The 12,988-nt window shown below is 32.4% G+C and overlaps 1 protein-coding gene across 1 annotated transcript in view; it reads left to right on the plus strand.

Moving 5' to 3' along the window:
* The window catches only part of LOC114333398 (serine/threonine-protein kinase PLK4), a 44,304-nt gene extending 34,899 nt beyond the window's left edge, over positions 1–9,405 (plus strand). Inside the window, exon 12 of the mRNA XM_028283263.2 lies at positions 9,153–9,405. Coding sequence (XP_028139064.2) covers positions 9,153–9,313 — 161 coding nt within the window. The 3' untranslated portion in view covers positions 9,314–9,405. The remainder of the gene's footprint in view (positions 1–9,152) is intronic.
* The last annotated feature ends 3,583 nt before the right edge of the window (positions 9,406–12,988 follow it).

Consider the following 12,988-nt stretch of genomic DNA (forward strand, 5'->3'; position numbering starts at 1 on the left):
GTACTTTAGCGAATATTTGTCAAGCACTGGTAGATTTGTCTTCTTCTTGGTGGTTCATGCTTGTTTTGAAGCGTTGGTTTTCGTCATGTTAGTAAGCTGCTGGAATGCTTCTCGATCGGTAGCTACATGAAACAATTCCTCGACTGACGATCTATCCAATGCTTAATATTATGTAGCCTGGACAATCCAGCGTTTTCCTGAACCGAGCTCTCTCTCTCTCTTTGTCAACTTCATCCACTTCTGAATGTAGGTGTCCTCTAATTCTTTCCGTCTCTTTCTATATTGTGCCAATCTACTCCAGTGTCTGCCTGCCACTGCTCTTATGTCATATATCTATCTCTTTTGAGATTTTCCCCATGCTTCTTGTAGTTCTCCTTGGTCTGTATTCTCCATGATTAACCGCAGTAAGCGATATTTAGGCCTCGTCATTATATGACCGTAGTAATGAGATGTTCTCTGTCCTTTTATAGTTGAAACCTGGACAATTGAAGGATTTATTTCAAAAACAACCAATGTCAATTTTATGAAATTTTTAACTATTGGCACTACTTGATAGCAAATTAACATTTACATTTGTCAGAAACTTATCGTGCTATGCTAACCGCCATAGTCCTAAAATTATAACGATATGTAAATACATTAGAACCCCGATTATCCGTGCTCCTCGGGACCGAAGGGTGGCATGGATAATTGAAAAGCACGGATAATCCGAACATGTATTTCTTATGTATAATACATATTTACGTATACACATACATATGTACCTACCATAAAAAATAACGGAAAAAAATAAATCTTTCATTATGAGTCTCTCTTTCGTCATATAGAGTTTCCGTCAAGTGATTTACGATGACGCTATTTTGATAAAACCTCAAAAACGCAACTTGAGTAATAGAAAATCATAGCACGGATAATCCGCAGCACGGATAATCCGCACCCGGATAATCGGGGTTCTACTGTACACTGTTTTTGACTTAAACATTGACTTAAATACTATTAGTACATCCTTTCACTGTTTTTGCGGTGAATTTTAAAGAACCGCTTGGATTGAGATGAAATTTGGCATACGCATAGCTAACATGTCAAAGAAAAAAAGTGATATTGTGTCGATGTGTCCTTTGGCCCTGGGGGTGACTTTCACCCCCTCTTGGTGGTGAAAGAATATATGTCAAAAATAAGTCCGGAAATAGATAAACTGACTAATTTTAAGTAACTTTTGTTCTATAGAGTTTTTTCGCCAAGTCAACACTTTTCGAGTTATTTGCGAGTGAATATGTTCATTTTTCAACAAAATAACCACATTTTTAGACTGTTTTTCGCAAATAACTCAAAAAGTATTTTGTTGGAAAAAACGTTCTTAGGAAAAATATAGCCTGTAAAAAATAAAAAAAAATGGTGTACACTTGAGGTCTCTGGACCTCGTAAAACCAGAGTTATGGCCAATGAAAAATAGGTTCATATTCGCCAAATTTCAAATAGGATATTTCAACGTGAAATATCCAAAAAATAAAGCACTTTTTGGGGAAAACCTATTATGACTTTTTTAAAGTGTTTAAACAAAGCTTTATTTCTGTTTTTATAAAAAGTTTCTAGCATCAAATTTAAGCAAGTTACGCTCAAAATAAAGTTGCTCCCTTTTGTTTTGGCAAAAAAAAAATCGGGAAGATCACCCCCTAATTGGCAACCTAAATGAAATTAATCGTTACCGCTCCACAAATTATTTTACTTATGTTGTTTTTATATGATATGTAAGTTTCATTGACTCAAAGTGCTTATTTTTGAAAAAAATTGGTTTTAAAATAAAATTTTAAAAATTTTTAATTTTGAAAATTATGCTTTTTTTCAAAATAACTTAAAAATTGTTAGAGATACCAAAAATCTAAAAAAAAACAAAAAAGTCAGTATTGCTTTTCTGAATATCTTGTATTTTTTTGTTTTTCTGTAAGACAAAAATTGATTAAGATTTGGTGTTTCTAAATTTGCATACACTCGTGATCAGTGACTCGTTCAAGCCCTTTTAACTACAGCTCTTGCAAAAATAAGGACTTTGAACCGATGAAACTTACAGATTATATAAACAATACATAAACGAGCAAAGAAACTTGTGAAGTGGTAACGATTAAGTTCATCTGAGGTACTAATTAGGAGGTGATTTTCCCGATTTTTTACCAAAAAAAAAGGACTAACTTTATTTTGAGCGTAACTTGTTTACTTTTGATGCTAGAAATTTTTTTATAAAACAAAAATGAAACCTTTTTTAAACACTTTAAATAATTTGTTATGAGTTTTCCCCAAAAGTGCTTCATTTTTTGGTTAATTCACGTTAAAGTATTCCATTTGGAATTGAACGAATATGAACCTATTTTTCATTAGCTATAACTCTGCTTTTACCAGGTATAGAGACCTAAAATATACACAATTTTTTTAAATTTTTTGCGGGCTATATTTTTGCTAAGAATGTTTTTTTTTCGACAAAATACTTACTTTTTGAGTTATTTGCGAAAAACCGTCTAAAAGCGCGGTTATTTTGTTGAAAAATGAACATATTCACTCGCAAATAACTCGACAAGTTTTGACTTAATGAAAAAACTCTAAAACAAAAGTTAAAATTAGTCAATTTATCCATTTCCAGACTTACTTTGGACGTATATTTTTTCACCCTTCAGAAGGGGTGAAACCCACCCCCAGGGCAAAAGCATACATCGGAACAATATCACTGTTTTTCTTTGACTTATTAGCTATGTGTATGCCAAATTTCATGTTAATCCAAGCAGTTCTTTAAAATTTAGAGGTTTTGCAATATTTTACCGTTAAAGAACGTACTATATTATTTAATTCGGTTTTTATTCATTTGTGAAAATTTACTTTTTGTAACATTGATTGTTTTTGAAATAAACCCTTCAATTATGGACGCAATTGAAAAAAGACTTGCCAGTTTTGAGATGTGGTGTTATCGAAGAATGTGAAAAATATGGACCCAACATGTAATAAGCACAGAAACGTTAAGAAGGATGAAAAAAGAAAAAGAAATACTCAAGACTATGAAGGAAAGAAAAATAAGCTACTTTGGTCACATATTAAGAAATGAAAAATATGAATGATGCGATTGGTTATACAAGGGAAAGTGGGAGGAAAAAAAGGAACGGGAAGACGACACACATCCTGGTTGAAAAATTTAAAGCGTTTTCTTTTCGCTGACAGTTAAACCGTTTTCATTGTCTTCATTGTTTACTTCTTCTTCTTCATGGGCTATCTCCTACAAGAAGGTCGGCAACCATCTTGGCAATTCGCACTTTCCATACCGGTGCTCTAAAGAGATCATCAGAAGTGCAGTTAAACCAAGCTCTTAAATTGTTTAACCAGGAGATGCGTCTTCTTCCACGACTCCTTTTACCCCGTATAGTCCAAGTAATGAAGCTTAAAATAGGACAAAACCTAGAAAATTTTTACAGAATGGATCGATTTGCTTGAAAATTTAATGGATAATCCAAGGATCAAAATCTATATGATGCCGAAAGGCGCTTTAACCATGGGGGTGGTTGCTACCCCATCTCGGGGGTGGAAATTTTTATTATATTTTGACCGCAAAAGTTGGTAAAAACATTCATTATAAGCAAAAAACGTTCTATACATTTTCTGGATAAAATTAATAGTTTTCGATTTATTCGGTATCGAAAGTGTTAGTTTTATATCTAAAAAATCAATGCTTTTAATCAGTTTTCTGCTAATAACTCCAAAAGTTTTCGTTTTATCAAAACAACTTTACTTAACAGAATTGTACCTTTTAAAAAATAAAAACCGTCTTTTAAAATTTTCTTTAAGACCAATAGTAATCGAGCTATACTTTATTATATGTTAGCTCTTCTTCGTCTAATGATAAATATTGTAGTTTCAAAGTCTAAAGACGGGAAAACTATGCATTTTTCGAGGATAATTTGTTCAAATTAATTTAAAGTATTTAAAAACATCTATCTCCAGAAATTAAAAAAGGCTCTATCTAAAAAATTAGGTGACTTATAATGAAAATAATGTCAGTCCCTATTTTTTTCAGCGAAAAAGTGATCGGAAGCAACATCCTAATCACCACCCTAATTAAAATTAGTCATTGACCTTATTTGGTCTTCTTTATTTATGAATTATTAATAGGTTCTAGAAGTTTGACCGGCTTAGAATGTTTAGTTTTAAAAAAAATTGAGTTAAAAGCGAATAACGATTTTTTGTAGTTTGGTAAAAAATGCCATTTTCTTCAGAATAGAAAGATTAGCATCAGAGATACGAAAAAATGTTTAAATATGTAATTGTAGCTTATTTAATTCCCAAGAACCTGGTTTGCAAAAATTTTTTCTACGACAAAAGTTGAGTGAGCTATTGACAATTAAAACTTGTAATAACATGCAAAAACCACCTTTACCAACCCTTTCAAAGTCACCTCTTTTTGCGACTAAGGACTTTAAAAAGATTTAATATTAATAGTCTTATAGATCTTGTAAAAACCTACAAAATTATTTTTTACCAAATTTTCTAAGATAAAAAATAAAAAAAGTTACGGTTAAAAAATCGATATATTTTTTGAAAAAAAAAGAGAAATCCAAATTGGAGCATAATAATGTATGTTAGCCGTGTCATTGACCTTCATTCTTCTTTATTTATTTATTATTAATAGATTCTAGAAGTTTGACTGGTTTAGAATGATTAGTTTTTAAAAAACTGGAATTAAAAGCGAATAACGAATTTTTGTAGTTTGGTAAAAAATGCCATTTTCTTCAGAATAGAAAGATTAGGATCAGAGATATGAAAAAATGTTTAAATATGAAATTTTAGGTAATTTAATTCCCAAGAACTTGGTTTGATAAAATTTTTTCTGCGGCAAAAATTGAGTGAATCGTAAATGAGTATAATCACAGATTAACCCAACACAGATGCGAAAGCTATGCTATGATGCCGATACAAAAATTGGTAACCTTGAAACTAAGGAGCACAGTTGTTGTGCCGGTGTTTGCACCAATACAAATGATAACTTACAAAATAGTTAATTTGGTCTATAATACTTACTTTTACACCTCATTTGATATTGACTATATTTACACTAAAAATTAAGACAAACAAAACTTAACAAAACATTGGTCATTTAATAAATTTATGTGTTAAACGAAAAAGAAAATAAAAATACAATAGGTAATTTTAGAATTCTAGGTACATATTATGTCCTTAACAAAACAAGAGAAAGTTAACTAACTGTTAGAAAAGTGACCATCGTTAAAGATTTATATATAAATGGTCATTTATTAAATTTCTGTGTATATTGAAAAATAATAAAAAGTTGCTTGGAAGTGAACATGATATAAATATAATAGCGTAATTTGGGAATTCTAGGTAGGTACAAAACAAGAGAAAGTAAACTAGCTACAAAACAAAACAAAGTTTTGTCCTTAACAAAACAAGAGAAAGTAAACTAGGTATTAGAAAAGTGACAGTCGTTTGGTGACAGCAATTTGGGAATTCCAGGTATGGCCTTCCAGAACAAAACCAGATAAAGTATTGTTAATATAATAATTTTCAAGTTCCAGGTTATTTAATGATATAATCAAATTTAATTATATAAACAAGGTTTAGTTGGTAAATAAAGAATTTTTTTCAAAAAGTGATAAGTTTTGGGTCCAAAAAAGTATAATGTGAGAGCGAATTGTTTGTATTCCTGAGAATATCTTCTGGCCTTTGGGACTTTTTTCTGCAACAGTGCCTGAATTTTTACAATTTCGGCCAATGATTTATTAAGAAATTTGTCACATAATTTTTTAAACTGTTCTAACTCTTGTTTTGTACCGTTCTGTTTTTTACATATTTTTCTATTCAAAAGTTTTCTTTTTAAAAACCTGATTTTACATTTCAGTTTATATTCACGTGGCAAGTTGTATATAAAAGATGCTGGTGTTTGTAATGATACTGAAGGTGATAACTGGGAAACATCTTTTGTAATTCTTGTAGAAATGAGGCTTCTTTTTCCTTACTGAGGCTGATAGAAACTTGTTTAGAGGATATTACCTGTAAATTTTCCGCCGCAGGCGTTATTCTATTATCTGAAAAATCATATCTTTTTATTATTGAAATTATTGATATTTACCTAATTTTTTACCTGAAAATATTTGAACTTTTTTCGGCGGCTCCTCAGACGTATTCGCGCAGATATCTTAAGATTCGGTAAAAATTGACGGCAAAGCATTGTCATACACGGGCGCCCATATAAAAATTTTCAGGGGGGGGGCAGACGTGAAGATGTTGCACATTATATTTTGTATACTTTGGATAACCATATACAGTATACAGCACCTGAAAAGCTAGGGGGGGGAGGGCACGGCCCCCCCTGCCCATGGGTATGGGCGCCCATGTTGTCATACAAGAGTTTTCGTCGTGAAGATGTGCATAAAAATTTATTTTCAAAATGCTTTTCGCAAATTCTGTATCTAGTTAAATCCTCCTCTAACAAATCTTGTCTTTTAGTAGCTTTTAACCATAGCTCACTCCTATAACATAAGATGTTTTTTAATAAAAATTTAATGTCTTGTTAATATCTCTTTTATTTTTTAAGATTATTTTGACTATCTTCAATAACAGGGCGTTATTCATTCTTACTAGTAACTAAAATTTACTGTTTTCAAGACAGGATTTTTTTCACACTTATCAAAATATTTCTTGAAAAAATACTATTGGAACTATTTCTAACACACATAGCTTGAGTAACCATTTTATGTAAGTTTCGAGATTAATATAATTAATATGATATAAGTAATATGCTGCTTAATCAGTGTTTAGAAAGTAAATCAATTTATTAATGACACTACATACCTTACTTCATCCTTTGGCAATCTAAAAAATGATATTCCTTGCCCGTCTTAGATGAACACCCTTCACAAATGCACGTATATCCAACCATTTTTAAAAATATAACAAAACTATTTAAACACACTTGATAAATAGAAAAAAAATCCCAATAATCAGCCCGTCAATTTAACACTACAATAAGCGCATGTACTGTCGAGGTTATTCAGGAACTGACAATAAGCTTAAGCCTACATACTAAGCGAGCTACTAAGCGACTATCTTTTTGGTAACTGAAAGTGGGAGGAGTTTACCAAAACTCGGTACCAGAGTTATCGCCAGGGTTTCGCATCTGTGTTGGGTTAATCTGTGGTATAATCGAAAAACATTGACTTTTTCGATATAAAACGAACACTTTCGATAGCGAATAAATCGAATACTATTAATTCTATCAAAAAAATGTATAGAACATTTTTTGCTTAGAATGAATGTTTTTATCAACTTTTGCGGTCAAAAATAATAAAAAATTTCCACCCCCGAGATGGGGTGGCAACCACCCACATGGTAAAAGCGCCGTTCGGCATCATATAGATTTTGATCGTTGGACTATCCACTACTTATTCTCAAATTTTCAAGCACATCGATCCATTCTGTAAAAATTGCGAGCTGAAAAGCTTCGGTTCCTGGACTAGTATTCTTCCTTGTATAATTATTAAGGCTATGGGTACATAATTCGCAAATATTTTACGTGTATCCCTACTTTTTCTCTCTTTACACGGCAAATTACGTGTAGTAAAATTCACACTGGTGTGGATATGTAAACATTACTAGAATGTCATTCTACTTGAAAATGTCATAATTAATTTAAAGAGATGGCTTTTGAATCTTCTTGGATAACTGTTATTTTTATAATTGCAAATTATTAATTCAGTTAATAAATGTGATAATTTTTTCACTAACTATGTTTTCAGTGATTGTAATAATTTATTTGTACAACAAAAACTAATAATCAATCGAGAAAAGAGGAAAAGTGTTAAAGTGATTTTTTAATAATATGTTGTTATTTTGGAACGCTTACAATTTTGAACATCTCTAACAACAAAATACTTGGATCACAGGATATATCTGATGTATTCTCTGCTTGGATCTTTCACAAATAATACACAATAAATAACTTTTTATTAAGTTCACGTCTTAAATCAATTATTTATCAAATACACTATATATCAATAATATTTAATCAATTTCTCAAAATATTCCCGATGCAATGTCAAATATTTAAAATTGTCACTGATTGTCAGTGTCTGACTGACAATATATGCTGACAATATTATATTCGGTTGAGTGCGTTGTAAGACAAAGACAGATTTGGAAAATATTACCACGGCATTGTGTTCATTTTTTTCAAATCCTGAAAAAACCAATAAATATTTTTGAAAAATTTAAACGCAGAATGAAAGACTAAATTATTACCGAGGGCCGAAAGTCCCTTAGAATAAATAAAAAGTTTATTTTGAATGAGATATTTGAATTTAAAAATCACACTAAATTTTCTCTTAGTTTTTTCACCCCTGTAACTTATTAAAATAAACATTGTAGAAGTTCTCAGGGACTTTCGGCCCTCGCTAATAACGTAATCTTTCATTCTGCGTTTAAATTTTTCCAAAATACTTATTAGTTTTCTCAGGATTTGAAAAAAATGAATCCCCATTTGAATAGCATTGCAGCCGAAAATACGTTCCGATCCTCTTAACTGCAACAAGTTATAACGCTCGCCCCTCATGACATGTCCCAGATATTGCAGTTTTCTAACTTTAATTGTATTCTCCTGTATCTTTTTTTCTTTTCCAATTCTTCTCAACACCTCGACATTCGTGAGTCTACCCACCCAAATTATTCTCAATATCCATCTGTATGCCCATAACTCGAAGGCTTATAATGTCCGAAACGTCTTTCTTTAATGTCCAAGCCTCCAACCCATAAAATAATACGGAGAAAACATAGCATCTCAGAAGTCTTACCTTTAAAGAAATTGTAATATCCCTGCTACAGAATACTTTTTTCAGTTGGTTGAAAGCATTTCTTGTCTGTCCTATTATTGCTTTAATGTCTTCTATGTATTCATTATTTTCATTAATTATTGTAGGTACCCAGATATTTATGTTTTTTAACTTTTTTAATTTGTTCTCCGTGTATTGTTGTGCTTTCTTGGCGCTGTTGGGCCTTTGCTATTACCAGAAATTGTGTATTTTTTGTGTTTAGGGACAGTCCGTTCTTTTGACTGACTTCTATCACATTGTTTACTGCCTTTTAATAAAAACTTGTCTTTATTTTAGGTAAAACTGTAAATTATCGATACCCGAACGGCCACATATCTTACTATACAGAACATGAAGATATGCCTCCAGCAATAACTGAAAAAGTACAACACGTGCCGAAAGTTCTAAAGTTTTTAAATTCACCTTCTGTTACACAGAAAATTGTTAATTTAAGATAAATACGTAAAAAATATATATTTATTATATTCACTGTTACACAATTCATTTAGTATGTAAGCAACATGCACTAATTAAATTATTTTCATATCGAGATATCTTAATAATTATTTAGACTACTGAGTTTACCTCTTTACTATAGACCATGATGATTCCCCAAAAAAGACAAAATGTGTGGTTATAACAGCAGATCCAATAAGATGTAAATTGGAGCTGGAAGGTCAGATAATAGAACAAGTGATGGAGTTTAAATACCTAGGCTATAAAACACTATCTAGCTACGGAAGGCTCGAAACAGAAGTGGAAGATCAAGTGAATAGAGCAAACAGAGCCGCAGGTTGCCCGAATGACACAATATGGAGAAATAAAAATATCGGAAAAGAAATGAAAGGAAGAATCTACAAAACAGTCATCAGACCAATAATGACATACTCGGCAGAAACACGACCCGGCACAGAGAAGACAAAAAGATTGCTCGAAAGAGCGAAGATGAAAACCCTTTTGAAAAATCGATGGTAAGACTTTGTGGGACAGAGTTTTTTTTGCTTGAAAAATGGCTTTGGCAGAGCCAATTAGCCAGACTTGTTTGTGATTGATTGCAGATTCATAGCCATAAATTTCTTATTTCATAACGTAAGTACTACAATATTATTTTTTTGATACAACATATTATTATATTATATTTTTATTTATTATATATTTTAATTTGTGGTAATCACTTTTTTTACTTCTATTTTTTTTATTTTTCTTTTTTTTGTTTCTATTTTTTTATTTTTTTTTATTATTATTTTATTATATGTTCTTTTTTTATATCTTATTTTAGGGACAGAGTTAGAAGTACAGATATACGACGGAGATGCAAGGTAGACACGAAAACGATGGAACGACAACTTACTAGAGGCACATTGAAAAAACAGACAGTCATGTCTATACAAAAAGAAGAAGAAGACCAGACCATGATGATTTTATTCCTACAGGAGACGATATACTGTCAGACAAGAGAATAACATACATAGATTGCAATATGGATCAAGTTCTACAATCTAACAAAAAGATAATAATAGCTGGCATAGGACCATTATCTACAGTAAATTTAGGGGAAGAGGATTGAAGCAATCTTCTTCCTTTTTAGTTACTGTCTCCTCTAAGGAGGTTGGTAATCATCACAGCTATTTTCACTTTTTGAGATTGCAGCTCTGAACAAGTCGACGGAACTGCAATTACACCACTTTCTCAGATTGATGAGCCAGGAGATGCATCGTCTTCCAATACTTCGTTTTCCCTGCATTATAGTTTGTAGCAACACATATTTATCCGCTCTCATAATGTGGCGAGATATTGTAACTTTTTTACCTTAATCGTATTCATAATTTCCTTATCCTTTTTCATCTTTCTGAGGACCTCAACATTTGTTATTCTATCTACCCAACTTATTTTTAATATTCTTCGGTAGGTCCACATCTCGAATGCTTAAAGTCGATCGCTTATTTCTTTCTTTAAGGTCCGGGCCTCCACTCCATACAGCAGCACAGAAAACACATATGAACGTAGTATTCGTATTTAGAGTTGCAAACTAAGGTCTCTACTGCATAATACTCTTCTCATCTTGTTAAAGGTTGCTCTAGGTTGTCCAATTCTCATTTTTATTTCTTCTGTATACTCGTATTGAAGCAATGTAGAACCATATTGGAACAGGTAGCAACCGAAGTGATTGGAAGACCAAAGCATAAAAAAAAGGTCAGCCTGGTACGATGAGGAATGTGCACAAACAATGCAAAGAAAAAATCAAGCATCTACAAGGCTCCAAGGACGAAGAACGAGACAAGTACTGAAAAGAAAGAAGAAGGAGCATATAGGAAACCAACTGAAAGAACTAGAGAAGTGTATCACAGTATCATCATATTCAATGAGACCTGGTTGACATGTAACTATGCCGATGAAGAGCTGTAGTTGTTTGACCTCAACATATCTATATAGAACTGATCGCTCTAGTGAAACAAGTTCATTCTCAAAAGTTGGTGGAGTCCTTATTGCAGTTCATAAGAGCTTAAACAGTAGATCTTTAGAAGTCAACTGGACAATCGAACAGCTTTTTGTCTTGGTGACTGAAGGTGCAAATCAGTTTATTATAGGAACAGCATATTTTCCACCGAAGTCTACATTTGACAAATATTCCATATTTTGTGAAACCTTGGAAAAAATAGCTGAAGATTATCCATCTGCACACTATTATCTGGCTGCTGACTTCAATTTACCAAACTGCGAATGGTTTTCAAATGATATGTGCTCTTCAACAATTCCTCTACCAGATGCCACAGCTTCTGAAGTTGAAGCCCTGCAAGTTGTGTCTGCTATGTGTGCATACCACAATTTGTTTCAGTCTAATACTATTGTGAATGCAACTGGTAATATTCTGGACTTGGTGTTGGTTGATGATGCTGATGTAACTGTGTCCAGAGCTGATAAAGCTCTTTTGAGGGAGGGTATGCATCACCCACCCCTGGAATTTGAGATAAAGATGACCAAAAAGTGGTTTGGTTAGTGACGGTTTCTATAGGGACTTAAAGTCGGCTGACTATGTGAAAATAACTGATTTTTTGTTGCAGTTCTGTTGGGATAATTTATTTTTAGGAAAATCACTGAATCAAATTGTAAATATTTTTTATGATATAGTTTACTTAGCTATATATAGAATTATTTATCCCCCTAAAAAGGTATTCAAAACGTAGATTCTCTCCTTGGTTCTCTTAAGAGTTAAAGAACCTGATAGCTCACAAAAAATAAAATCAGTTCTGGATTATCAGACTTTTTCTCAACTGAGGGCGAATTGTAAATTGTTAAAAGCTGAAAGCTACAGAAATCATATTTACTTAACAGAATTATCACTAAGAAATAATTTGAAGGGATTTTGGCCGTTCGTGAATTCACGGAGGGGAAAGCCCTCATTGCCCGCTGTGTTAAGGTATGGTGGTGTTGAATCCAATCATGGACCAGATATTGTAAATATTTTTGCAGAACATTTTTCTACAGTATATTTCACTCAAATATGTGTCATACCCATTGACTCACCTACAGTTGGTCTTACTAACTTGACTGGTTTCAACATAACTATATCTGATATTTATCTAAAATTATCAAAACTGGATGCGAATAAGGGTCCAGGTCCTGATGGATTGCCTCCCAGCTTTCTCAAGAACTGTTTTCATATTATCCAGACCTCTTTTTCACATCTTTAATCTATCCTTAAATGAGGGTGAATTTCCAGAATGTTGGAAAAATAGCTTTTTAACACCTATTTATAAAGCGGGAGATAATTCATTGGTGAATAATTACAGGCCCATTAGTATAATTAGTATAATACCAAAAGGTATTTGAATGTTTTGTATGTGACTATCTTAAAGCTTCACTTGAAAAACAGCTAGTAGACCAACAATTTGGATTTCGGAATAGCAGATCAACCGAATGTAACATACTAGTGTTTGTGGATTTCCTGAGGACCTCCTGAGGCCTTGGAGAGGGGCTGTAGGGTACATGCACTGTACACCGATTTCTCCAAGGCCTTCGATCGGGTCAACCATAGTATTTTAATATTTAAACTTAAACAAATGGGTGTTAATAGTCCACTTCTTGAGTGGCTGAGAACATACTTGATTGACAGAGTTCAGATGGTGCATATC

Source organism: Diabrotica virgifera, chromosome 6 (assembly GCF_917563875.1).
Source record: "Diabrotica virgifera virgifera chromosome 6, PGI_DIABVI_V3a".
Lineage (NCBI taxonomy): Eukaryota > Metazoa > Arthropoda > Insecta > Coleoptera > Chrysomelidae > Diabrotica > Diabrotica virgifera.